General features: G+C 35.2%; 5 protein-coding genes and 1 long non-coding RNA gene across 7 annotated transcripts; 4 read left to right on the top strand and 2 right to left on the bottom strand.

Moving 5' to 3' along the window:
• Positions 1 to 7,610, top strand: LOC109346536 (E3 ubiquitin ligase BIG BROTHER-related-like). Of its 2 annotated transcripts, none has more exons than XM_019586140.1 (7): positions 1 to 361; positions 691 to 1,048; positions 1,147 to 1,187; positions 6,338 to 6,379; positions 6,472 to 6,593; positions 6,687 to 6,795; positions 7,399 to 7,610. In XM_019586140.1, exons 1-7 carry the CDS (start codon positions 83 to 85, stop codon positions 7,447 to 7,449), a joined length of 1,002 nt encoding a protein of 333 aa, XP_019441685.1. In that variant the 5' UTR covers positions 1 to 82; the 3' UTR covers positions 7,450 to 7,610. The 2 variants fall into 2 exon arrangements, with proteins under 2 accessions (XP_019441685.1, XP_019441683.1); XM_019586138.1 differs by having other exon boundaries at positions 1,129 to 1,187.
• On the bottom strand, positions 744 to 25,136 carry LOC109346540. The gene is made up of 3 exons (XR_002107533.1): positions 24,323 to 25,136; positions 7,671 to 7,673; positions 744 to 786 (listed from the first exon to the last, which is right to left on the bottom strand). It is a non-coding gene; the product is annotated as an uncharacterized LOC109346540 (long non-coding RNA).
• LOC109346535 (pentatricopeptide repeat-containing protein At3g59040) lies at positions 9,212 to 13,705 on the bottom strand. The gene is made up of 7 exons (XM_019586137.1): positions 13,582 to 13,705; positions 13,188 to 13,506; positions 12,763 to 13,053; positions 12,028 to 12,276; positions 11,398 to 11,522; positions 10,147 to 10,245; positions 9,212 to 9,922 (listed from the first exon to the last, which is right to left on the bottom strand). The coding sequence occupies exons 1-7, from the start codon at positions 13,647 to 13,649 to the stop codon at positions 9,349 to 9,351; spliced, it is 1,725 nt and encodes a 574-aa protein (XP_019441682.1). The 5' UTR covers positions 13,650 to 13,705; the 3' UTR covers positions 9,212 to 9,348.
• LOC109346537 (E3 ubiquitin-protein ligase RING1) lies at positions 13,828 to 16,760 on the top strand. Its single transcript, XM_019586141.1, has 2 exons — positions 13,828 to 14,882; positions 16,498 to 16,760. The coding sequence occupies exon 1, from the start codon at positions 13,889 to 13,891 to the stop codon at positions 14,876 to 14,878; it is 990 nt and encodes a 329-aa protein (XP_019441686.1). The 5' UTR covers positions 13,828 to 13,888; the 3' UTR covers positions 14,879 to 14,882; positions 16,498 to 16,760.
• LOC109346539 (E2F-associated phosphoprotein) lies at positions 18,672 to 21,384 on the top strand. The gene is made up of 4 exons (XM_019586143.1): positions 18,672 to 18,746; positions 18,816 to 18,846; positions 19,119 to 19,284; positions 20,804 to 21,384. Exons 1-4 carry the CDS (start codon positions 18,717 to 18,719, stop codon positions 21,060 to 21,062), a joined length of 486 nt encoding a protein of 161 aa, XP_019441688.1. The 5' UTR covers positions 18,672 to 18,716; the 3' UTR covers positions 21,063 to 21,384.
• Positions 23,176 to 24,886, top strand: LOC109346538 (transcription factor TCP7-like). Its single transcript, XM_019586142.1, has one exon. It carries the CDS (start codon positions 23,190 to 23,192, stop codon positions 24,045 to 24,047), a length of 858 nt encoding a protein of 285 aa, XP_019441687.1. The 5' UTR covers positions 23,176 to 23,189; the 3' UTR covers positions 24,048 to 24,886.

Genomic DNA, 26,197 nt, shown 5'->3' with positions numbered 1-26,197 from the left:
TGATGATCACCGTCATCACATTAACCCTTTTGTGTTCTTCTTCTGTTGTGCCGTCGTCTTCGTCTTCTTCTTAATCCTCCGTATGGAGAACGATAACAACGTGAACAACAACAAATCGAATTCAGAAGGAGAAGGTGTCAAATCGAACAACCACATCGAAGAAGAACACAATTCCAATTTGAATATTCCTGAGGAACACATGATTGAGCAAGATGATTCTATTCCTATTGATGATGAAGGTGCCGCTGTTAATGAATCTGGTTCTGGTTCTGGTTCTGGTTCTGCTCCTCGTCGAACCCCTTTCACTAATCTCAGCCAGGTTGATGCTGACCTAGCCCTTGCCCGAACCCTTCAGGAGCAGGTATATGCTCGAACCCTATTTCCGTTCAACGTTGTTGGATTTATAACATAACCGTTTATCTGTAGAATTTTGTTGGAGTTGTAGTAATGAATCAACTCAATTACAAACCTTGTAGTATATGATACAGTTAGCACAGTATAATACTATTATTTCCTAACATTCATGTTTTACAATTAGAGGTTGGCGCATTGGTAAAGTTGTTGCCTTTTAATTCTTTGAAACAATCATTCCTGTGTATGTTTACCTGGCTTGTGCATTGTGTCGCCCCTTTTTACTCATGCCTCAGGATTGATACTTATTTAGTTGGTGTTGGTTTTATTACTGAGTAGGAGAGGGCGTACATGATGCTTAGAATGAATAATGATGGAAGTGATTATGGGAGTTGGGAAAGTGGAAGCTATTTGCATGAGGATGATTTTGATGATCTACATGATGCTAATGCTGTTGACGAGGACGAAGATGAAGACGAGGATGAAGATGATGTTGATGATGATGATGATGATGAATTCGAGGATGAAGATGCGTTTGATGTCCTTGCTCATGCTGCTAGTGGCGAACATGAAGTTTCGAGAATTGAATTTGACCCAGCTGTATTTACAAGCGATGAAGCATTTGCAAGAGCATTACAAGAGGCTGAAGAGAGGGAAATGGCAGCTAGACTCTTGGCTCTGGCTGGTATAAATGATCGTAAGTTTACTTGGCTATCAATGTGAAATTTGTGGATTTTTTGTTTTTTGTTGAAATTATCCAGCAGTAAGGAATTCTAGTTTCATTTTCAATTACAGGAGAGGCTGATGACGCAGAGGAGCATGGTGCTAATTCTCAGGTAATCATCGTTAATTTGTGTATGTGCATTTACAAATACTCATGGGCTAGTCTTTGTGTATGTAGACTTGTACATATTCATGGAGGTTGTATTAAACATTTTACTTATGGATGAATATTAGCTTAAGTTTGGACGTAGTATGGTCCTGTTTAAAAGCTACTGTAAATTATTAGCAATTACTTCCTCTGAAATTCATTTATGATAGTCAAGTGATTTCATTTACATTGACTGCATACTTGTTACATAACATAAGATTCGCTTAATATTTGATTGAATGATTTACACCTTGTGTTTGATGTTGTTTTATTTGATGATACTGTCACGAAAAATCTTTTAGTCTATTCTTCTTAAAAATTGACACATTTATAGATGTGTGAACAAGCATGGTTCACATCATTGCCCTTTCTCCTATGTACCATGATATGGTACTATCCTTCCCAAACATGGCTCGTTTGAGACCCAAAATACTCAAAGCAGCGTTCCTAAAAGATGCTTCAGCATGTTCACAGAGAAGCCATGTTTGAATCTTTGCCGATTCCATCGAGTAAGTTCTTCCGAACCTTGCTGCTGCGTGCTTTTTAGCTGAGTGGTGTGGATTGTTGCTGTTTTTTATTTTCGATGTTTGAACCTTTGTCGAGTGGGTGGTGCGCATTCAACCTTGCTGCTGCTGTGTTATTATGACCTTTGTCTTCTTTTTATTATAACTCTATATTTATTTCTATCTCTTTATCTTCCTCAAGAGAGTTGGATGGTAGGGGTTGACAATGCACTCCCACCTGTTTTCGTGACTTTTGATTACCACAACTCTTTTATGGGCCTTGGACTATTCAATTAGTAGATAAGAAAGATTTATAAATGCCTATTTCTAAATTGTGCTTCATATTTTTTAATTGTTACTACCTTGTTAGTATAGTTTGAAGTTTATTCATAGCAATCCAATATTAAGTGAATTTTGATCCAAAAATAGAAAACTAAGTAAGTATATCTGATAGTTCCATATTCGTACTTTGGAAAACCCCTACGACATACCAAACCGTATCGGGAACCATTAATATCTCCGTCAGATTCAAGTCTTCAACGTATATTGCTAACAACCAAGTCTCGCCCCATTATATGGGATTGACTACATAGGGAACAAATGAAGCCACCTGACACTATTAAAACCAAACTTTCATAAATATATTTTGGAGTAAGATTCTTTCATTCTACCCCTATAATCAATATTTATATGTAATGATATTTTGTGTGTATTGGTACTCAATAAAACAACCTCCGTTTATATAATTGGACTACATCGGGGTCTGACTAGCATTTTAGTGGAGAAAAAGAGAAACGTTTAAGTGTGATTTTGTTGTGCAATGATATGGTGTATTTGGATGGAGCATAATGCAAAAATATTTAAGCAAGAGGTCCTCTAGTTTTTGCTTTTTGGGACGAATTTTATTTTTTCTCTTTTCATGAAGACTTCTAATGATTGTTTTGAGTGATTCCCTTGGTTTATATTTAGAGATTGAAGCTCAATCTCTTTCCCCGTATTTTATGTCCGACGATTCGCCTTCACTCTACTATCTACACCATCCTCGCCTCACACTCCTGATGGATTTAGGTTAAGAGAAAACAATGGCGGGGAGGTTGATATTATAGCACAATTGTGGAAGGCAAATGGAGGTAGATCAGTAGATGAGCCACTAGGGACAATGGTATTTGGAGTTTGAGTAATAATATGTGTTTTCTTTTTAGTAAGAAGGCGAAGTGTGGAACACCCCCTCCCATAGAAGATTGAGAGAAGAGAAGGTTAGTGTACTTGTTGTCAATAGAAAAGGAAGAATAAAAGGAAAAGGAAGCCTCCTAATTCTCGCCCAATGATTTATCATTACTTGCATGATGGTTTCAAGTTGCCCTTCCTTTTATTTTCATTCGTAGTTTCGTAGTTGTGAGGAAGAATAAAAGGAAAAGGAAGCCTCCTAATTTTCGCCCCATGATTTATCATTACTTGCATGATGATTTCAAGTTGTTCTTCCTTTTATTTTCATTCGTAGTTTCATAGTTGTGAGCGTAGTAGTTAAACTCTCGATTTAACTCATAGGATCGGTAGATCTTATGAGTTTTCAAGAGCTACCGAGTCATGTGCCCACTTTGAATGCGATGTCACCACCGCCGGTGAGATCGTCCGGGAAGATTGTAGGATCGTAAAATCGCCGAAGATCTTACGAGTTTATATTTTTATGGCAAAAACCCCAAACTGTAAAATCTCAATCTTCTAAACCCATATGAAAGCGGAAACTCATGCTCACTATGTTCTTTTCTTTGAAAAAAATTATGCTCACTCTCTCTTTTTTGAACAAAATATACTCTGTGTAGATGTTCCTTTTTGTTCTCTCCTTTTGTTGTGCTCTCCTTTTGCTTTATACAATACATATTGTATACATCTCTGCACACTAGCCATGCCTCTCAACATATTTGCTTCCTTATATATGTTTGGTGTTACTTTAGTATGCATATATTTTGATGTTGAAGTTTATCTTTTATGAAGTACTACTTAATTTTGTTATTTATAGCAATTGAGAAAGCTGAAGTTTTTATTATTTTGTATATATATATATATATATATATAAAATTCAATGGTAGGATCTTACGATCCATATTACGATCACACGATTTACGTTTTCATCTACTCCTTCCGATCTTACGTAAGATCTTGATTTTGTCAACTATGGCTGTGAGGAAGAATAAAAGGAAAAGGAAGCCTCCTAACTTGACTTCTATGACACTTTCACTTTTTTATTTTGATTGTAAGCTAAATTAATGAAAAATGGAATTAGTATTTGAGACGGGCCAAATGGATCAAATGATGCCTATAATTTTCTATCGTAAACCATGTCTATAGATGAACAATTGATACCTAAACCCTTTTTAATGGCTTTGCTTTTTGTTTTTTAAGTCCCTCTTTTCGTCCAGCAATTGGTCTACCCCCTATTTGATTTACACTCCTTATTTGGGTTTCTATAAATCATTTCCAAACATGCCCAAATAACCAAACATTTTTTATCACCCGAACTTTCTCTATTAGGTAAGCTTTCTAATTCTATCGTCTCTCGTGTGCCCACTTATCAAATGCAACGTCTCACCTATGCTACTTTGGCTTTATTCTCTTGTTGATTTTTACCACGAGACATTCAATTTCTTATCATATCACATGTCTTATAGCTGTGCAATAAAATTTTCCTTTAATTTTAGCGGTGCCACTCTATCGAAGGTAACACTCGAAGCACTCCTTCACTTCATTCATCTGAACGATAAGGTTTACATCTCTCTATTTCCTTGTTATTTTGTATGGTGCTCCCATAATGTTTAAACCGTATGACATGTGGTATTGTGTAGTCTCCAATTTTTTCGCTCCAAAATTAGGCAACAAAATATTGACATAAATTCATAATTCTATTTTATAGTTGTGCAATCATATCCAAAATTTTGAGGCATTTAGTGGTTTTTACTTACTTTCCAAATTGAAAATTTAACAAATTTTTTTATTTCAATTTGTGAGAAGCATAGTATCAAAAGTACAGAGAAGCGGTTTCAAGGAATTGAACCCGCGACCTCCCGGTCACAAGGCATCAACCTTTCCGTTGCACTGAGGGTCACTTATGATAACTATAATCATTATTTTGTCATTTATAAATTCCGTTTGATTTCCACTTGATTATGTCTTTGATATTGCTTTTGGTGAATGCTTATCTTATATGTACTTTGCTTTTTACTTATATAAGTGTTTTGCTATCTTGGACAAAATTTAGGATGAGCCATTGGATGACAGAATTTGGCGTGACCATATATTTGTCTAGTGGCTTATATTTCCTTTCGTGTATGGTTGGGTTGCAGAGCCTCTTCGTTGTGTAGTGGGATCCTTAATATTAAATGTGACTGAATTTGAATAATAATGATTTTATTCATAAATTGCATAAAAATGTAATGATTGTTATTAATAACATAACATTTGTAGGTGTTACAAACTACATTAACTTTAGCTTTTGCAGTCACGAATTGTTTAAATACTATTGTATCTTCACAATTAGTTTAAATAGTATTATACCTTTCTTTGAAGTTATAGCTCAAATGAAGTTGTGCATAGCGGTCACCCTAAATATGCTATAGTGGTGTAGGAAATTGCAATGTGGCTGCTACAGCTAAGTGGAAAAAAACTATAATTTGTGATTTGCGAAGAGCACAAAATTGAGTACTAGTAGTTTTTAAACTTTTATACCATAAGCAATTTAATAACTACTACTAAGTTCCTAGGAACTACAAACAGGGACTGAAGGAAGATTAAGAAATGGGGCATAGGAGTTATATAGCCAAATAGAGAATACCTTGTAAAACGGCTGAAGGAAAAGACAGAGAAAGGTTGATATTGGTTGAGGGAGAAGGCGCAAGGTCTAAAGTGGTTTGAATGAGGGTTGGATGTCTGAAGCCGAAGGTCCAAAGTGGTTTGAATGAGGGTTGGATGTCTGACATGAAATTGCAAGATTTGTTATCAATTAGTCCCTAAAATTTCAGTTGCTCTCGATGGACCTAAACTCCTTAAATAGGCACTGAGTTTGTCTCCCCGGATATATAGCCGTCACCATGATGGCTATTACTGTCCATTGTTGTTTCACTCCTGGTCACTCCTCTAAAATCGTCTGCCATGTGCATTTAGAGCAGCCAATCCTTTGGTATATTCAGTATTTTGATAATGGCTGATATATTGACAGATCTGCTAGTGTAAGTCAGCAACAGCTTTTTAATTTCACAATTTGTAAACAAAAATTAGTACGAGTTGCACAGGTCAAGAAAGATGACTGTTATTTCCTTCATTGGGAAAACCAAAGACGAAAAGTTATGAGAGATTTAGAAATGAATGCTTGTCAATGAACATGATTTATGATAGAGCATCATGGTGCCGTTTTTTATACATGTAGCCGACCCCAGCTAGTGGGATTAAAGTTTGGTTGTTGTTGTTGGATGTTTTTTCTTCATTGTTCTCAAACTTCATTTGGATGTTTGAGAATAATGGAATGCTTTAATTGCTTCCATTTTAAGTAAAAATAGCTCTTCCTGGTTTAACAGTTTCTCATCCTATGAAGCTTCTCACTAACCATGTAATTGTGCAGGATGCATGGGAGGATGTTGATCCAGATGAACTTTCATATGAGGTACTTCGATTCATGTCAAAGTTTGTTTATGCTATCCATCCCACTTGTCTCCTTCTATCTTTTGTTTTAAGAGCAAGCTTCCATTATTTCAGGAACTACTGGCCCTGGGTGAAGTTGTTGGAACTGAGAGCAGAGGTCTTTCGACTGATACTATTGCCGGTTTGCCTTCAGTTAACTACAAGACTGGTGGTGATCAACACGGAAGCAATGATTCGTAAGTACAAATTCTGTTGCTTCTAGGGTATAACTTGAGCTGTGGTCATGATATACCATCATGCCTGATTGTTATGTTATGGCCCTCTTTCAGGTGTGTCATTTGCCGCGTGGACTATGAGGATGGTGAGTCCTTGACAGTTCTTTCCTGCAAGCATCTGTACCATCCTGAGTGCATTAACAATTGGTTGAAAATAAACAAGGTATGGTTATGCCTTCTTCCATTTGATGTATTCTTTTTTCGTTGTTGACATTTGGCTGCATTCACGCAGTCAATTCACATATTCTCATGTAGTTATTAGTTTCCAGGTGCAAGTTCTAGTTAGTGGTTGTTAGTCGTTCTTCTTCAAGGGTGCTTAAAATTCTTTTGTCGTGTTGAAACTTGGATTGCATTTTCTCTCGCTCTTAACTGATCCTTTTGAACCTAAGTTCTACTTGGTAAACATATAGGAATGAAGTGTAGACCCACTTTAACCTGTCTCCACCTACAAAGTCAACAAATCAGGTGTTAGACCATCTTAAGTTGGTAGAGTTAAAGCATGGATGTTCATTCCATCTTATTATTCTGGCCACATCTATACTTACCCCTTTACTTCATGAATCTCTCTTTTTGCTGAAATTTCATTACCAATCTTTACATGTTCACATTTCTCCCATCTACAAAATGTAACAGCGATATGTTCAACAATTCACAAGCTACACTGTCATTGTTGATCAAAAATCAAATCAGTTTTTTTTTTTTATATATAGAAATGTTGTTCACAATGGAGAAGACATGATGTGTAATCCTTGGTTCTTTTGTGCAGGTTTGCCCAGTTTGCAGTACTGAGGTGTCTACTCCTGGAAGCAGCATGTAGGGGAATTAATAACTGTTATGCGCAAATTGAAGAAAACTTGTTTGGGAAATAGTCTTTTGCTTTTGATTATATTCTGCTCCGTTGGTTTTAAATGTAACATGCAACTTTTGGGATCTGCTCTCTATATTCTGCCTTTTTAATGGAATGACCATTTTTTTATAGTTCTTATTTTGTGGAGTTTGAGGGGTGAACTAGTGTTATATAATTTAGACCTACCGAACAAGCTTCATTATCATTAAAATCTTGAGTCTCAACTAGGTTTTGGTGAAGGACCCCTCCTTGCTTTTGCCGATAGCTACTGTTAGAATCCACTCTTGTTGGGGATTGTTCATATGAAGAAATTTAGTATTCTTGCCTCACTTCTCCTCACATAGAAACTGGGTAAGAGTGATTATCTTCATAAGTAAAGGCTTGTTACAGTTTATACCATATTAAGTTGATTTTTGGAAATATTCACTTCGCTCGATAGAGTAAAAAAAACCGTATTCATCAACCATCTCCAGACCCTAATAGATGAGAGCTTCATGTATTAAGTCACATTTTATTATCATATTAAAGAGGTCTAAATTTTTATTAGTACTATTAAGAAATAAATGCAAGAAGCTTGATAATATTTCCCATGAATCTTGGTTTTGAAAAAAAAAGTATGTAGCTCATCAAATATGAAATGGTATTAGAAGTCGATTTGAAAGAAGAAACAAAAGGAAGAGACAAGTTTGAGAAAGTCAATTTTGTTAAATTTGAAGTCATGCCTGAACAAATTTTCTTCCAATTCTTAGCTGCCTTGTGCATTAGTGTTAGGAAGCATTCATTTTTTAACATTTAATGAGTAACGTTTGTTATTTAGCTTTTGTTTGTTATTTTGCTTACTTAGGTCTGCTTTGATTTATGGATAAGATGGTTTTGCATGTTTAGTCCCTACTAATGTTATACACAAACTATTTGACATATTTTTTTTGTACGACCATTCAACATGTTTTAACTTTAAATTACATTACTAAGCATATCTCTGTGAATTAAGGGGGTGTTTTAAGTTGAATGGTTTCTTCCATTTTTAAGATACTAAATACATGAATTATAAAAAAGAAGATGAAAGTGAAAAAAAAGATGGATGATTTTCTTAAAGTACACATTTCAATCAACTTTTAGGAGATGCCTTGTGATTATGGCCACTTGGCATAATTTATAAAAAGTCAAACATAATTAAAAATAAATGGTAGATGGTAGAGTGACAGTGTAAAAAACTCCTACATACATATTGGTGAATTAGATTACAGACTTTTGAAGCTTCCTTGTAAAATTGGCGTGGGATTAGGAGTAATGGGTGATTGTTGAGTCAGAGTGGAAGAAAGCAGTGAAGTTGGTCAATAATGGATGTGACTCAATCTACACTTGTTCTAATTTGGTTGTCTATTTCACAAGATTTCATTCATCGTAAATGGTTAGTGCAAGTTTACTATAACTGCATTCTGGCCCTCACTATTTTAACACTTTTCTTTCTTTACCAATTCTTAGTGTCAAGTTATGTGTAAAAATAGAAATATTATTACCCACTTTTATTTTAACGTGATTCATTCATTCAACACAAGCCATGGCCTAAAGTTCAGCAATTTATAGTTATTAATTACCAAATTTGCATATCATTTTCCTATTTTCATTTAATTTTTTCAAGATAAAGATTCCTAAGAAAAAAGTACCTGAACTACAACTACTTCTAGCAATTTGCAGTAAAAGTCTTCAGTATCAAGACCCAAATCACGTTGGGGGAATCAATGATAAAATAAAATATATCATTCCTCATGTCTAATTTAAATACCTTACAATTGCTTACTAATACAATTACACCACAAAATACAACTTTTCCAAAATTTGCATGTATACAAAAATTGAAGTGTCTAGTTATGAACTTAAAACTGGGGTCTGTTCATCATAAGCCCTGGCCAACTGAGAATCAAAACATTCAGAATTATCTTCCGATTCCTCTTCATCAGCGTCGTTGTCGTCCTCGTCATCATCATCGAAACTTGCGACGCCATTAACTTTAGGTAAATTGTTATTTTCATTGTTATTCGATACAAGTTCATTAGCCTCTTCTCTTTCTTCATCAGTTTTTGCAATAGATAGAAGTACATTTTTTGCTTTCTGATCAGGAGGAACCCCACTAGACTTCATTTCCTTAAACCAAATGACAGCATTGCCAAAGTCTCCATTTTTTCCATGTGCATCCATGATGGTGGTCAAAATTGTCTGATTGGCCTTGATACCCCTCTCAAGCATTTCCTCATATTTCTCCATTACCTTTCCGACATCGTTTACCTTAGCATACCCTTTGATCAAGGTTCCGTAAGTGACAACATTGGGTTCAATTCCATCTTGTCTAAATCTTCTGAAAAACTTCTCGGCGCCTTCCATGTCAGATGCATTGATATAAGCTAATAACATAGTAGTGTATGAGCAAATATCCGGCGACAATCTGCATAAAGAGAGTACAATTATGAGAAGAATGGTCTGTCTTGTGTCCTAAAAAACAATGTTCAAATGTTCACTGTAAGATAGATATCTAAATTAATAGTTCACTTGGATAGGACTTACTTTCTTAATATGTTAAAGAACATATTATATAAATTGATATTTAGAATAGCACAATGTTTCCAACATTAGAGTGAAAACTAATTATTGAAAAGAAACACAAATCACCTATCCCTTCCCATGCTCTTAAATACAGTCCGAGCTTGTTCTACCATTCCCGATATAGAAAATGCATCCAGTAAAATATTGTAAGCCTTCCGAGTTGGTCTGAAAAACAAATGCATAACTTCAAAAAACATCTTACTCAAAAAGCATCAAAAAATACTAATGCTGTATGAACAAGAACACATTCAGTGATTCAGACATAGAGTACTTGGTTTCCAATTTATAATAACAAAAACTCAGCATTTATTCTCTTAATCGGTCCAATGTGGGACAAATACAAACTTTTAATGCAATAATGGTTTGGTTTCATCTTATAGCAAGAGGCTTCATCTTTTACCCTTTTTCTTATTCAATGTAGGACTTGCATATGTTAGAAAATCATAATAGTATTAGTAAAATACTTTTACTTTAATTTTCACTTACATGATAACTATTTCGTTATTAGTAAATTACATCCACACATTTTTATCTGGTATTATTTATTCAATTAACATATGTAAATAATATTTTCCTTGCACACATATGTAATTATATATAGTTATATATGTATATATATATATATAAACTCAGTTCAACGCAGGTTAAACCACAAAACCTTAGCCCTCTATTTACCAGTTCTATGATTGATCCGATTCTGAAAACATTACTTGTGGAGGCATAGTTACTAATGGAGAATTGAAAATTAAATTTCAGCCTGTAAGAGATTGGTAGACATAAAAGAAATAAAAGGGCGACCCGGTATAAGAGGTTCTCACCTAGTGGGGTTTACGAAAGGTAGATGTATATATCCTTAACCTCGCACACAAATAGGCTACTTCGAAGGGAGGCCCACTGCACAAGGCTCCACCTAGTGGGTTATGAGGAAAGTAAATGTAAGCAGCCTTACTCTCGCAAGCGAAAATCTTGTTTCTAGTATTTGAAACCATGACCTCCATGTCATAAGGCAAGCTACATGTGAAGTATTGTTTAGAATATATGAAAGTATCTCACAATCCTAAACTCTATAAGTTCAACAAGTATCAATTAAGTATATGCCAAAAAGTTATTATATAAACTATTTGAGGTGTATATTAGAAATTTTAACTATTAAGTTCAATTTTATCCTGATAATGTGTTTAGCATAACCATGCCAAAATTATACAATATCATCTCCGTGACAGTTAATCTTAACCCTAAGTTAAAGTACATAAGTACGAAATCCTGGTCTCCCTTGCAAAATATTTTTTTCATTAATAATTTTATTCTCTAACAGACCTGACACCGGCATCGAGCATTTCCTCAAATACAGCTAGTGCTTCTACTTCCCTCCTGGCCTTCCCATAAGCATTTATGAGTAAGGCATAGCTCACAACATCAGGTCTCAGATCAGCTCTTTGCATCTAAAATAATTGCATCTAAAATAAGGCATTCACTTCAAAATCTGATGAATTAACTAAAAACAAGAAATTGAAGGGGGGCAGAATAATAAGATGATGATGATGATGACGATGACGATAAAACTAATAGACAGTCTTGAAAATACCTGGGATTAAATAAATTATGTGTCAGTGAAATTCTTGACAGTTATCGGTGCCTTTTGCATAAGCACTTAATTTTACCAATTACACGTATGATATTTCGTAAACCATAACAGAATTCAAATCATGTAAGTCACACTGTTGTGTAAAATAGTTCATATGGAGTATAAAAAACCAATTGTTGAAACACAAGTTAACTTAAAACTGGTTTCTTTTCTTTTTAAAATAATAAAATACATTGTTAAAAGCATGTACATTCAGTGTATTAGAAGAAAAAAATGATGGCTGTAATAAGAACACATCAGAGCTGAGATGAAAGAACCCCAGATCTGGTTGAAAGGTCAATTAGATAGATATTTAGTTTTACCTGATCATATATGTTTGAAACTTCCTTGTAATTTGTTTCAAAAGACATCAAGCTATTATATGTAACTGTAGATTGTTCGATTCCCCTTTCAGCCATCATCGCAAATGTCTTGCGAGCCTTTTCATAACTTCCCGCCTTCTTGTACATATAAATCATCATGTTAAACATCTTCTGGTCTGGCTTTAAAGGTGATTTTTCATCATCCAGTAGATGGTTAAATACTTCTTCAGCTTCAGTGAACTTGTTTGCCTGCAGGTGTATCAATTATAGACATGCAAAATCGAGAGTCAAACACTAAACAATAGTCTTTACTATGTAAATCAGGAATGTGAAGGAGTTGGACAGCCTTTCCATGATTAGTTTTAATTCAAGATTGTTTTGACTTGTAAGCCACTAAGTTCATATTGTGTCCATGTTTAAAGCGCATACGCATACACATGAGGGGATACACTGGAGTTGAAAAACCATTATTGGGTCTCACCTACAGCTTATACCTTTATGGCAAGACTCGTCACACTCCTTCATAAAATTCAATTTCCATTAAGATGCTCATTTCTTTAAGAGTATTGGAAGATATCATTTACAAAGGTAAGCAAACAATATATTTGACTTTTATTCGGATGTTCTTATCCGGAAATGAATGCACAACAATCAAAAAGCTTTATTTCGCTGGCTATGTAAGGGATATTAAATTATACAGAGAAATAAGTGAAAAGAATAAAAATGTATGTCTACCTCAACAAACATTTTAAGTATTATATGATATGTTACAGCAGAAGGTTCAGGGCCTGATATCTGCATCCTACGGAATATTGCTTCAGCATTATTGTATCGACCTCCTCTTCCATAAGCTTCCATGAGTGCAGTGTGAGATACAACACTTGGTGGATAACCATTCTTATTTATCAAACTCATAATCTTCTCTGCACCATTGAAGTCTCCTAACTTTCCATAAGCCGTTAAAAGCAACGAGAAATCCATCCTACCAAACTCCCACCAATTCTGAGTCCGAAGCCATTCAAGAATCTAACTTGACAAGAAATTAGAATCATTTACAAAAGCATCAATCAAAAAGGAAATGCATCAATTTTAAACATGTCCAAATTGCTCATGATTCTAAATTACAGTAAAAAAATTCTTGGTATTAGAATAGTGAATACCTCAGCTACAAGGTTCCACCTTTTGAGTTGTTTATATCTCATCAACGTACCAACAATGAGTCCCTTAGGAAGAGTTTTATTTAATATCTTCTCAGAAGAAAGCACAGCAACAGCAGAACCAGTTTCATCAATTTCAGTCATCAATCTTCTCCAATTCTTCTGATAAGCTTCATCAGCTGCATCCTTAAAAGTCTGCAATTTCTTCCTCCTCTGCATAAACTTTCTAGGTTCCAACATACCCCTACACACCACCATCATTCTCCCATTCCCATTCCCATTCCCACTAATCTTCACGTTCGTCATTCCATATTCCCACTTTCTGCAACAACACAAAACAAAATTACTACAACATCCCACATAAAAAAAATTGAAAATTTATTAACTTTACACTTACCCATTTGTTTGGGGTGGCAAAAGAAGTTGCCCCAAGTGACAATTAGACTTGGAAATGATACTACACATATCCAAACACAACAGAACCTTCTTCCCTCTTTGAAAACAAGAATAGAAGATGATGTTGTAAGTAAATAAATATCTATCTCTTAATTCTTTTTTAATGGGCCTATTTTATTTCAGCCCAGCCCAATACACTGGCCCATTTATATACCCAAGATAAGATTTTGTTCGATAAATTCGAAATCTGTTATTGCGAGTTATTCCATTTTTTCCCTCCCTTTCTTTTCTTCTTCCTCCGCGCAACGATGTCTTCCGCCGTCGACTCCGGCGGAGCTAAGCCGTATTTCTGCCACGTGTGCAACGAGAGAATCACCGTGATCGATGAATCTGAACCTTTCTGCCCGATTTGCCTCCAGAGTTTCGTTGAGGAATATAATGATCCAAACCCTAACCCTTCTCTCCATTTCAACCATGATCCTTCTTCCGAACCTCATTTTCCGATCAATCCTTTCTCCTTTCTCCCGTTCCTGTTGTCATCTGCTTCAACCACTTCTGTTGATCTCCAGAACCCTAATTTCTTCTCAATTTCTTCCGGACCTAGGACCCGACCCGAAATCCCCGATTCTGGAATGTTCGACCCGTTTCTCTTCCTCCAGAATCATCTCCGCGGTCTTCGTGACGATGGCGCGAATGTTCAATTTGAGATCAATCACCCTTCTGAGCCTGGATTTCGCCTCCCTACCAATATCGGTGATTATTTTCTCGGCCCTGGCCTTGAGCAGTTGATTCAGCAGCTCGCGGAGAATGATCCTAACCGTTATGGGACGCCTCCGGCGTCGAAAAGTGCTATTGATAATCTTCCGACGGTTATAGTGGATGATGAATTGTTGAATTCGGAATTGAACCAGTGCGCGGTTTGTCAGGATGAGTTTGAGAAGGGCTCTCAGGTGAAGCAGATGCCTTGTAAGCATGTGTATCATGGTGATTGCTTGATTCCTTGGCTTCAATTGCATAACTCTTGCCCTGTTTGTCGACATGAATTGCCTACTGATGATTCTGATTATGAGAATCGGCCGCGTGGGGCGCAAGGGAATGCTGGTGGTAATGAATCCAGGCCTGGTGTTAGCAGCAGTGGTAGTGGCGGTGGTGGTGGTGGTGATGGTGGTGGTGGTGGAGGAGGTGGTAATAGACCTGTTCATCGAACTTTTAGAATATCTCTGCGTTATCCTTTTGGTCCGAGTGGTTCTGCTGAAGACAGTGGTGAAAGGAGAAGTAGGCAAGAAGATTTGGATTGAAACTGTTAGTACTTTTTTTTTGAAGTATATATTTTGATAATATAGTTTGATTGATTTACTTTTATGATTGCGGATGCATTAAGTTTTTATTCGGAAGTTGGACTTCGTGTGCGTTGTATATGATGTATATGTGAATGTCACTGCAAAATTAACATATCTAAGTAGTACTAGTTTTGAAACAATTAGCAATGTTCTTTTTGGCTATTGATATGCTTCAGTATCCAGTATTCGTTTTTTTGGGAGGAGGGCAGTATAGTTCTGTTAAATAAGTTTCTTTATCTAATCATTTGTTTCTCAAATTGATAGAGCAATTATATATTCAGAAGTACAACTAAACTTTATTTTATCTAGTTCTAGGCTTGTGTCATAGATTGAAGACTACCAAGTTGTTTACTCTTGGGCCACATTGTTGGTTCTTCTGACACTTTAATTCCCTGTCAAAAAAAGTTAACCTTCTTTCCTTCTTACGGAATGGGAGTATGGGATGGTTTTGTATGCTTGCCAATCATTAGTGGATAATCTGATTATCTTATTATTTTTAATAATTTCTTATGTTATGTTAACTCTTAGTCTGAACTTATAACCATGGAGTTGCCTGTCCCAAATTCTTCCCAGCAGAAATGGGTATTACAAGAAAAATGATAGGGGTTTGTCCTAAAGTTCTGGACTAACATGTTCTCTGTCCTCTGAGGTCGTGCACTATTATAAGGAAAAGGGGCTTTCATTCCCCCTATTGTATTTAAGGCTGAATGAAGTAAAAATAAAGGGAAATGAAACCAGCAGGTAGTCAATTTAATATGGATTCTAATTTTGATGTTCGCCAGCACTGTGAAACTCCATGGTGGAAGCCTGTAAAATAGAATCATAGATCCTTTTCTATGTCATATTGAATACTGATTTTTGGTAGAAAATTAATTTTAAAAAACATAAATGATTGTTCTCTCATCCCTTGATAAGAGCAAAAAAGAAGGGGAATGAATTTATATGCTTTATGATTTTCTTCGTTCTTTTTTTACAAACATGTTTTGTCAAGAATGATTAGGATGAAAAGGGGGATAGCGAATTCATTTTCTTTGGCCTTCCCCCCAAGTCTGCAGATATACCTTATGTTCCTTGTTTTGTACTTATATTATACGTATGGACATATATGAAAGGATAAATTTTGTGTAAGTGTGGAGTTTAATGCTGGTCATTTATATCCTCTTATTGTGCTTTTCTTATACATTATCCTCTACATGGTGAGCCTTGGCGCAACGGTAAGGTTGCTTGCCTTTTCACTTGGAGGTCATGGATTCAGATCATGGTCTCTTTTCTTTTGAGGGTAAGGATGCATACATCTACCCTCCTCATACCTCACTAGGTGGGAGCCTCGTCCATTGGGATGCCCTTTATTATGCATTATCCTGTTTAGCTTTATCAACAAAAAAATTGTTGTTCTATGGAGCAAGCAAATATGTGGATTACTTGTTGGAATTATAGGTTATGTAATTGGATCATCAGGTACATATATATTCTTGGCTAAAACTACATCTATGTTTGGTTTTTGTGCTGTGAATAATTACTAAAGATTATGTTGATATCAATTGCTGATAGATAGTTTGTCTGTTATATTTGTGCAGGTATTGTTTCATTGTGGAAAATTGGAAACTATCTTGTGCAGCTGAGTGTTTCTGTGAATTATGAATATATTACATACCTTGTTCTGTTTACATAAGTTCTTGTAAGGATTGTTAGAAGAGATACTGTTATCCGAGTCCAGTAACTTTGTTCAACTGAGGGTCTTTTCATTATTTTTTGCCCTTTGGATATGGGATTGAATGACAGCACACATATTGAGAAGGGTCCGTAACATTTTGTCCCTGTCTTCTTTCAGTGTTGATTACCATCCTTTTATATGTTTTCTCACTTTTGGATAAGGCTCTTCTAAAACGAGATTGTTTTTATGGTGAACTAATGAAGGTGTTTTCACCCTGCTTTGATGCTAGTGTCTGAAAATTTCAACATACCATTTTCCTTTTGAAACAACTCACTTCAGATGAGTCTTTTCCATCACTTACTGTGCAATATGAACTGATCATAATTTATATATCTCAGTCCCTTGGCAGCATTAGATGATTGGCTGATTCTACCACAAATCGGTATCACTGCTTGTATTGAATATTGATAACTATAACCGGTGCTCTCACCTACCTGTTGTCACATTTAAGATTAGCCAATTAATGATTTAATTAACTAATTTTCTGCCCCTATTAACCACTAATGAAAATTGAGTGATGACAATGAGTGATTTATTTAATTAAACTAAAAAATTAAAGCAAAAAATTATATGTGCTTAACTGTATGTAATAAAACTAAGCTGGTATTTGCATTGATTTGTTTTTAATTGAGAATGTGGTCAAACAATTTGATATTTTAGTATGTATTTATCCCATTTTATTTTATTTATTTTGTTTTGTCTGAGATCAGTAATTAGGGCCAAGACCCAAGATAGTGAATGTATGCGATAGAATTAAAATGTACCTCCATTCTGTGAAGAAAGGCCTGGCCTCTTATTTTGTGATTGTAGACCTTCCTGGTTGGCCTCTGCCAGTAGTGAGTAAAAGGTCAAAAGACAGATCAAGAAGAAGCAAAGAGAGAACAAAAAAATTTTGAGTCGTGTTAGATAGGTCCCATCCTCGTGAAAAAGTGAACCTTTACAGCATAAATCACAAGAAACTAAGGGTATGCTTGCGAGTTTGGTTTTAGAGTAAAGGAAGAGAAATGGAAGACTTGAGATTCATCTATTCCATCTCGACTCATTTATTCTAACATGTAAGCAAGTAGTCACCAAAGTATTAGTGCTTCAAGTGTGTGAAGTTGAGCTTGAAAGATATATAGGTGCAAGTATCATTGTAGTTTTGCAGCAATTGTCTGTTTATTACAAGTGGTATCAGAGCGGATGATTTAGGTCTTGTTATTTTGTGTGCTTGTGTATGGTCCAAACGGTGTTAGGTTGGAGATCCTAAAAGTGCACAAGTTGGGATTGTAACAAAATATTGTTATGAAAACAAGTTGGATTGGTTGAGTATGGAGCATTAACCAATTGTGATGGCAAATCTTCCATCTTCATCGAATGTAATGGAGAAACTCAACAAAAATAAGTATAACACGTGGAGCTCTCAAATGAAGGGCTACAAAATCTTCCATCTTTTATACGTTGTTGGTGATATGGAAACAACCGCACCAACAAACAAGGACTACAAAAGAAAAATGGAAGATTATAGCCAAAAGGACAACATATATATTGTTAGTTACTACAGAGGACGAGTACTTGCAAAGAATCAAGCAATTGTCAGTTGTATATAATTATATTAACAAAAAAATTTATGCAAAGTCTCTTTTTTTGACTAGAATGAAATTTAACAATGTAATACTTTGTCCACATTTTTTTTAGTGAATTGTATGCTTACCTTACCTTCATGGGTTATTTCAAGTTAACTCGATTTATTTTGGTCAGATAAATTTTTTTATAATTCAACTTCTCATTCAATTAAGAATGTGAAACTAAGATTGTTCTAAGCCTAATTAGTGGCCAGACTGCCCTGTCCTATTCTCAAAACATGACATTAAACCTAATTCAATTAAAAAACTATCTAGTAACATGGTAGTTCATCCATAAACATATGATTTGGTGAGATTTACCTTAAACTCAAACACTAATGATGATAGCCATAATGATGTGTTGGATTGGACTGTGGGCAAAGTAGGCCCAATATTGCTTCAGACAATATGGCAGCATAGAACGCCTACTCAAACCATCCCTCTATTCGTTTTCTAATATCTAAAATTCTAGAGAGACATGGAAGAAGGAGATGACAAAGGAAACACCATTCATGTCGATTTTCCCGGCTCGGACAGTATTGCCGCCTCCACTACAAAGATACTTGTGGGAAACACAGTTAACTCACCCACTAATTCGCAACAAACTGGTAATAAATCCACTCCCACAATCCTTAACTTTTTCATCTCATTTTTTACAACTCCGTTTCCTTTTACCGTCAAAATTAATTTTGTTTTCTAGACTATGTTTTAATCGAGCCGAATTCGAACTGTAAACATAACTTGTTTTGAACTTGAGCCGAGAAAATAAGCTGAGTTCTGTTTTGACTCGCTTCGGCTCGTTTTTAGCCCTAAGCATAAGCTATGTGTGGCCCTTCATTATGCCAACCATCTAATTTTCGTTTATTTGACTTGGAACCAGTTTCTGATGATGATGTGATAGACTACACAACCAAACCAGAGTTTTATGATCCAGATCTTGATGACAAGAATGAATTGTGGGCTCATAAGAAAAGACATGGACGTATATCTGATGCTGTTCTTAGTTGCCCTGCTTGCTTCACAACCCTATGCCTAGAATGCCAAAGGTATATATTTCAATGTCATATCTTATATGCAATGCATTAACAGATTCTTGTTTTCATTGGCATGTGTGTTTGTCTTTTTTCGTGACGAATTACTAAATTGGTAGGTTGAATATGGTACTTATTTCATTTTCATTTAGAACAATAATTGGCTGCTTATGCATGTGAAGGGACTAGGAATGTTCTTTATGTTATTGTGTGGTAGTGATATGTCAGATTATACTATGAAGTGTTGTCCAAGCATTCTAAAGTTGTGCTTGTGTGATGTTGGGGATAGACAACAACAAGCGTGTGTCCTGTATAGCGATGACTGTTTAGTGTACCAAACTTGTTCTTCCTATAAGAAGAGGAGTGGAATGAGATATTAGTGATTGATACAAACAAGAAAGTAATGGAATATATAGCAAACATTTTTCAAAAATTCTCTTTAAACGTCTAGCAATATTACTGGTTTCTGATTTCTGAATGAGCCTTATGCTTAAGTTGATGTGATCAATAGGGAATAATTTTATTCGGTAGACACCATAAAAAGTTTCATGAGATTGTGGGTTTCTCTGCTAAATGATCTCAAATCCTTTTTAACTTAGAAATCTATTCCCAGATAAATTATTCAGCAAGGACACAAAAAAAAGAGATTGATTTCAGAAAAAAAAGTCCTTTTTATGGATATCAATCCATGGAATAAAATTAGATTTTATGGGATTGAATTGATATCTAAAATTTAAAAATCCTTTAGGGGTAGCGAATCAAGTTTCTGCAGTCCATGCTTTTATATATGGTATAGAATTCTTGTGTTCATTCGCTATATAATTCCCAAATTTGTTATAATACATTACTCAAATATATTATTCACTAATATTAAGCCTTTTATTCTTGAGTGAGTAGGAAAACATGGCATGCTATGTCTTTTTCGGTTATGACATGTTCAAGTACCATGTACCCATCTTTTATGCCCAAGTATTATTGGAGACACTAAAAACAACTGTTTTATTTACACGATAAAAACAACTGTTTTTGAAAAAGTTCCTGTTATAAAATGTTTGGCCTGTGTTATCTTCAAGAAATATATCCTACTTTGTGAACCTGCATATTGGGCTCCTTCTAAGTGCATAATCCAAACATTAAAAAAATGTGTGATTTCACATGCTATTGCTTTTCGTGTTAGTTTGTGACTACATAAAATTCGTGAGGTGTGAACAGTATTCATGGAGCAACTATGTGATCGATGATACATGTTCCTGCGTTATGTGATAGCTATTCCTGCTTGTATATTTTTCAAAGTATGAAGTTTTCTTAACCAAAGCTGGAACCTAGCTGTAGTTTCAGTTGGTTTTTAAAATTCCCTTGAGGATTTTGTAAGTTTTTTGTTTTTGCTGTACTATCCGTTCTTATCCACCTAAAACACCGGCCATTCAAACGAAATAAATAAACACTGATTTGGTCATGGCAGTAATTATTGGTAGAACTAAACTGAGGATTGGGACTTATGATTAAACGACTGAACTTCGATAATTTAATGCAGGCATGAAAAATACTTAACCCAGTATAGAGCAGTGTTTGTTGTAAACTGCAAGATTGAAAAGGACCAAGTTTTGAGTCATAATATTTCAAGATCAAGAAAAAGAAATAGAGGGGGTGAAAGATTTAATGGGAATGAAGCACAATCAAGTAATGTGGAAACATTGAAGCAAGTATGCTGCTCTGTCTGCTTAACAGAGGTAGGTGCCATTGATGAAGATGAGGTTTATCATTTCTTCAATGTTCTCCCTAGTGAATGCTGATTCTACTGATTCCGATGTATATACCAAACTGTGGCTAAATTATGATTCCAAATCATTCTGCTGGTGACTGAGTTTTACGAACTTGCAAAATTTTAATCCAATACAACACCATTCCTCCTCTTTGAATGTTTCTCAGAGAATCTTTTTGTTTTAGATTGAAGAAACACTACTTCTCTTATTTTAGTATTTCTCCTCCACCAGTATTTTAGTGGTAGCCAAGTTTACAAAACTAGTTAACAGTTACTGAGATTGTAGTTTATAGCTATAGAACTACTTGAAAGTTGTGACTGAAACTTTATAATTGTGTGGTTTGGTTGAATTAGAGTTATTTAGAAGACTGAAATTTGTTAAATGACTTATAATGAGTTAAGGTAAAGAAAGAGAGTTGGGCTATTTCGCCCAATACTAAGGTCATCATGCAAATGTGCAATTAACTAATATTTCTGTTTTAATGTAACTAAATGGATGTTACTATATGCAATTGCTCTTACATACTATCTATAGAAATTAAAGATAATATAATTCTTAGTATATGCAATTGTTCTTACAGTTTCAAAATAATTCTTACTTTGACATGTTGTCTTTATTAAAAGAGGATGGATGTATAGGAGATCTTAATGTATATAGAATTATTTTGACTCAGTGATATTTGAATCTAGTTTAGATTTTTATTTTTTATGAAAGATATTCACTGTTATTATAAATATTGATGTGTGAGTGAATAATTGAAAAACTCGTTATTTTTTTGTACTCTGAATGGATTATGAAAGGGTGGTCCCAACTTTATTTCATTTTTTCTTTTCCTTTTTCTTGTTTTCTGCCTTTGTTGTCAGTCTATGTCTCTGTGACAATGATGTCTCAATTCTGAGTTTATAAGGTGGACATTGAGTTCTAGCAAGTTGTAAAATGAAAGTACCTTTCACCAATTGGGTAAAGATACTTCAATCAAATCAATCACTGCAGTCTTAATCAGAATTACTTCATGCACCATAATAACAATAACTTCACTCATTCAAAGTAACTTTGCTTTTAATTTCTTTCAAAATTATTTCCTATTATATCTGCTTCCTTTTGAGCTGTTGATATAATCATGTGGTCACTGTATGTTTTGTGTAGATTTTGTTTTCATAATTGTTAGATTATAATCTATAAGCCAACAAATATAAAATAGCTTATCAAAGTTGAAAATAAACCAAAAAATTGACAAAAGCAATCTGAAGCAAACATGTGTGTCTGCTTATAAATTTAGTATTTAAAATTGCTTATTAATTGAAGTATATTCTCCTTTCTCATTCTCTGGTATGATTGTGTGACTAACCACATTATTTTGATAAATGAAAACTAATATTTTTTTATTGAAATATTATATGAGAAATAAGAGGTGGCAAAAAACACGTGGAGATAACTGGAAGCTTCGGCATGAAATTACGGAAATTAAGTGGGTCACGTCCTATGATCTTCTTTAGGTATCCTACACTCTATTGTACTGGAGCGCGCCCATTGCTTACATATGTCAATTAATAAACCACCAAAAACACAAAAACCCCTCTTTTAGGCAACGAAGCAATATTTATACAAGTTATAAGAAGTTTAAACAATAAATAAGTTATTTATATGAATTTAAAATATATACATTGACGGTGTAAAGTTTTTTACACTGTCAGTATATTGATTTGTATTACTTTTGTATGAGAGTCAACAGTGATTAACAAATTAATTATAGATGATTCACTAACGATATAAAAAACACATATACAATTAATATATATATATTAAACTCTATTTATATTTAGATATATCTAATACTTCATTTTCAATTGAAACCAACTATAAGTAACTTTAACACTTTGGAAATTTTAGCCTCCATCCTAATGATTTTCATGAATATATATTGAGTAATAATGGTTGTTACTATTGACATGGCTCGTTCTCATTATAATTGATGTAAGCATCATTAATATTATCACAAAGTTCATTATCAATAATACTAATATTGTGAATCTCACACCTGATACCAATTTTGGAAAAGAAATGAAATTTGAATCAGTAGATAATTTAGAATAAAAGTTGAGTAAATAAAATTGAAGGGTGAAATTTGATACCTGTCTGAGTTAGGGCCCACCACCCATGTGGCTATCCTCTGTCTCCACCAGCTCCTGCTACTCAATCATTAGACCTCTGTTCCCTCTTTTCCTATTCAACAACTTCTCTCCTTTCAACTCTTCATCATTTTCATCATCATCATCCATGTCTAACTCTGACGGCACCCCTAACGGCGTTACTACCACCACCACCTCCCTCTCCGTCAAAAAACCCCCTTCCAAAGACCGTCACAGCAAAGTTGACGGCAGAGGCCGCCGCATACGCATGCCAATCATATGCGCCGCACGTGTCTTCCAACTCACACGTGAGCTAGGTCATAAGTCTGATGGTCAAACCATCGAGTGGCTCCTCCGTCAAGCGGAGCCGTCAATCATCGCAGCCACCGGAACCGGTACTACTCCGGCAACGTTCTCATCTCTCTCTGTTTCACTCCGTGGCGTGTCTAATTCTTTCTCTTCACCTTCTTCTACTTCTTCTCATCATCATAAAACGCTTCTTACTACTACTCCTTTTATTCTCGGGAAGCGTATTCATACCAATGATGATGATGGTTCTGTAACTGCCAAAGACGACGCCGTTTCGGCTGGGTCCTTTGTAGGGTCTGCTTCTCCGGCTGGATTGTGGGCCCTACCTGCGAGGCCTGATTTTGGACAGATTTGGAGCTTCGCGGCGGCGGCGGCTCCTCCGCCTGAGATGGTGTCGGTTTCTCAGCAGCAGCAACAGGCTTCTTTCTTCCTTCATCAGCAGCAGCAACAACAAGTGGCTATGGGAGAAGCTTCCGCGGCGAGGTTGGGGAATTATCTTCCTGGTCATCTGAATTTGCTAGCTTCGTTGTCCGGAGGACATGGAAATTCTGGTCGGAGAGAAGATGAACAACATTGATCCGGTAATTATGGTGGAAGTTGAATTTGGTTGTGGCTGTGGTTGTGGTGGTGTTATCTTGGTATATATATATCTATATATAATGTGTGTATGGTTATCGTTTGTTGTGTGTGGAAATCAGAAGTTTGAGTAAAATTTACTATTTAGGGTTAGGGTTTTTGTGTGGACAAGTCCATATCACCAGTCAATGAATTCAATTAATTAGGTTTTTTAGAACTTTCAAAATTTGTTTAGATTGTGGGTTTTTGATGGAGGAGAGTATGGGAGATTATCACTTATTACTGGTTGAGGCTGGAAGCGGGTTTCAGAATCTTGATCAGTGATATGAAATTTGTAATGCTAGTGTTGTTGTGCTGAAGATAGTTCTGCAAGCTTGGAATGGCATTGTAGCTTCTGCTTCACTTTCACAGTGAATTTTGAATTGGGTCTCTATCCCTGTCATGATTGGGTTATTGTTAGTGATTAGGTTTATTTAGTGCTTGCAAGCTTTGTGAGTGGTTATGTGTCTCATGTTCAAGTGTTTCTCCCAATTTGTTGGAATACCCTACAATTAGGGGCACCTTTTAAGGGATTGAGGTCCATCTGTTATGAATTTGGCACAGCTGCTGGTGAGTTATGCTCTCTCTATCTGTCCTTCAATTTCATGGTCTTAGTTGTGAAAGCTGAAAGCTTTGGTTGATTGTACTCCCTATGGCCTTTGTTTTCAGATTTTTATTATGTCTGCAATTCTTAGCCATTCCTTAGATTGATCAGTGTGAGAATAATGCTTTTTTCTTGTATGTAAGTGGATTGATTTTGGGTGCCAGTGATGTGAATAAAAACCCATCTGTTTCTTTCTTTGTTGTCTCTTCTTATCATTTTGCCTCTTTCTTTTTCTATGTACATTGGATCCAACTCCTTTTACTTCTTCTTTGCATCTCAATTTTCAATGATTATTTTCATTAAGTTTGTTTTGTACCTTTGAATCCTATGCCAGTGTTTCAAGTTCATTGGCTTGCATGGTCGATATTATAGTCCATTTGAGTGTATTGAGGAGGGATTCTTTGATATAGATTGTTTTTGCTTATTTTGGGTTTATTTTTTATATAAACTAAACTTGTTAAAGAAGCAAATTTTGACCTCTTCATAGATTTTTATACCAACAAGGCATTGATCACTTGGTCTTGTGGTGTAAGTCATCAGTAGATCTCTGAAAATTTAATGTTTGATTCATAAGAGCGACGTTTGTTGCAAGGAGTGGTCATACATCTGAAAAGGTATTAGTTATGGGATATCATTTGTATTATCGGGATAGATAAATATAAATTCATCATGTTTGTTTTTTTGGAGCAACCTTCAGTTTTCTGCTAGTTGTCATTTCCATGGCACTAACTCTGGGAACTTGTACTCTGACTTTTCAGTATTTAAGGAAAGATAAGGTTAGGTATACAAGCAGTTTTCATGTCTTAAATATACAGCACCAAACATATAATGTACATCTACATGGTATGGTAACTATTTTTGACGTTTCACCTTTGATGAAAACAGATGTGATGTTGGTACATTTGATTCAAAAGGGTGAATCTGGGTTTGGTGGTGTAATAAATACTCTGTTTTGCCAGATATGTTATATCTCAAAATAATGAGATATTGAAACTGATTCTCATCACTTTGGCTTTTATTGCCATACCCATTGGAAACTAGCATATTCCCCTGCTCCCTCTCTTCCCCCAATCCTTTTTTTTATCATCCCAAAAAAGGACACACAATGCTGAATGCTCCTTGAAATAGGATCTCCACAACCATTGATATCCACTACCATAAACAATTATTTTTAATGTCTCATTACTTGTTAAACAGAAATGTTAGTTGGAGTGTTAAGGAAAGAATTGATTTCAGTGTATCTCCATGACTAAGCATACATAAATTTAATCATATTTTCAAGTGATATATGTTTGATTCACCTTAAACAAAGTTTCGAGTTCGAGTCTTGTGCATGAAAAAATAACCATTTAAAAAGTTAACTTCACATACATGTGCATGTTTCCAGCTCGGATAGATTACCTAGAATGCGCGAGGATACATGTGAGAAACTACAAAAACAATAAATAAGAAAAACAAGACAAGTAGGGATTGGGAAAGTGGTGGAGATTGCTACCAGATCATCATTT

The sequence above is a fragment of the Lupinus angustifolius genome, chromosome LG04, assembly GCF_001865875.1.
Source record: "Lupinus angustifolius cultivar Tanjil chromosome LG04, LupAngTanjil_v1.0, whole genome shotgun sequence".
Lineage (NCBI taxonomy): Eukaryota > Viridiplantae > Streptophyta > Magnoliopsida > Fabales > Fabaceae > Lupinus > Lupinus angustifolius.
The sequence above is the reverse complement of the archived record's forward strand: the minus strand, read 5'-3'. Positions and strand labels throughout refer to the sequence as shown.

Excerpts from the sequence above, each read along its gene's own strand:
- LOC109346539 (XM_019586143.1), top strand. The coding sequence starts at position 18,717 with ATGGAAGAAGGAGATGACAAAGGAAACACC. Across the intron at positions 18,747-18,815 it reads GAGATGACAAAGGAAACACC|GTTAACTCACCCACTAATTC; the intron begins ATTCATGTCGAT and ends GTGGGAAACACA. Across the intron at positions 18,847-19,118 it reads CACTAATTCGCAACAAACTG|TTTCTGATGATGATGTGATA; the intron begins GTAATAAATCCA and ends ACTTGGAACCAG.
- LOC109346537 (XM_019586141.1), top strand. The coding sequence starts at position 13,889 with ATGTCTTCCGCCGTCGACTCCGGCGGAGCTAAGCCGTATTTCTGCCAC.
- LOC109346536 (XM_019586138.1), top strand. The coding sequence starts at position 83 with ATGGAGAACGATAACAACGTGAACAACAACAAATCGAATTCAGAAGGA. Across the intron at positions 6,380-6,471 it reads CAGATGAACTTTCATATGAG|GAACTACTGGCCCTGGGTGA; the intron begins GTACTTCGATTC and ends CCATTATTTCAG. Across the intron at positions 6,594-6,686 it reads CAACACGGAAGCAATGATTC|GTGTGTCATTTGCCGCGTGG; the intron begins GTAAGTACAAAT and ends GCCCTCTTTCAG.
- LOC109346538 (XM_019586142.1), top strand. The coding sequence starts at position 23,190 with ATGTGGCTATCCTCTGTCTCCACCAGCTCCTGCTACTCAATCATTAGA.
- LOC109346535 (XM_019586137.1), bottom strand. The coding sequence starts at position 13,649 with ATGTGTAGTATCATTTCCAAGTCTAATTGTCACTTGGGGCAACTTCTT. Across the intron at positions 11,523-12,027 it reads TTTCAAACATATATGATCAG|ATGCAAAGAGCTGATCTGAG; the intron begins GTAAAACTAAAT and ends CAATTATTTTAG. Across the intron at positions 10,246-11,397 it reads ATGCTCGATGCCGGTGTCAG|ACCAACTCGGAAGGCTTACA; the intron begins GTCTGTTAGAGA and ends TTTGTTTTTCAG.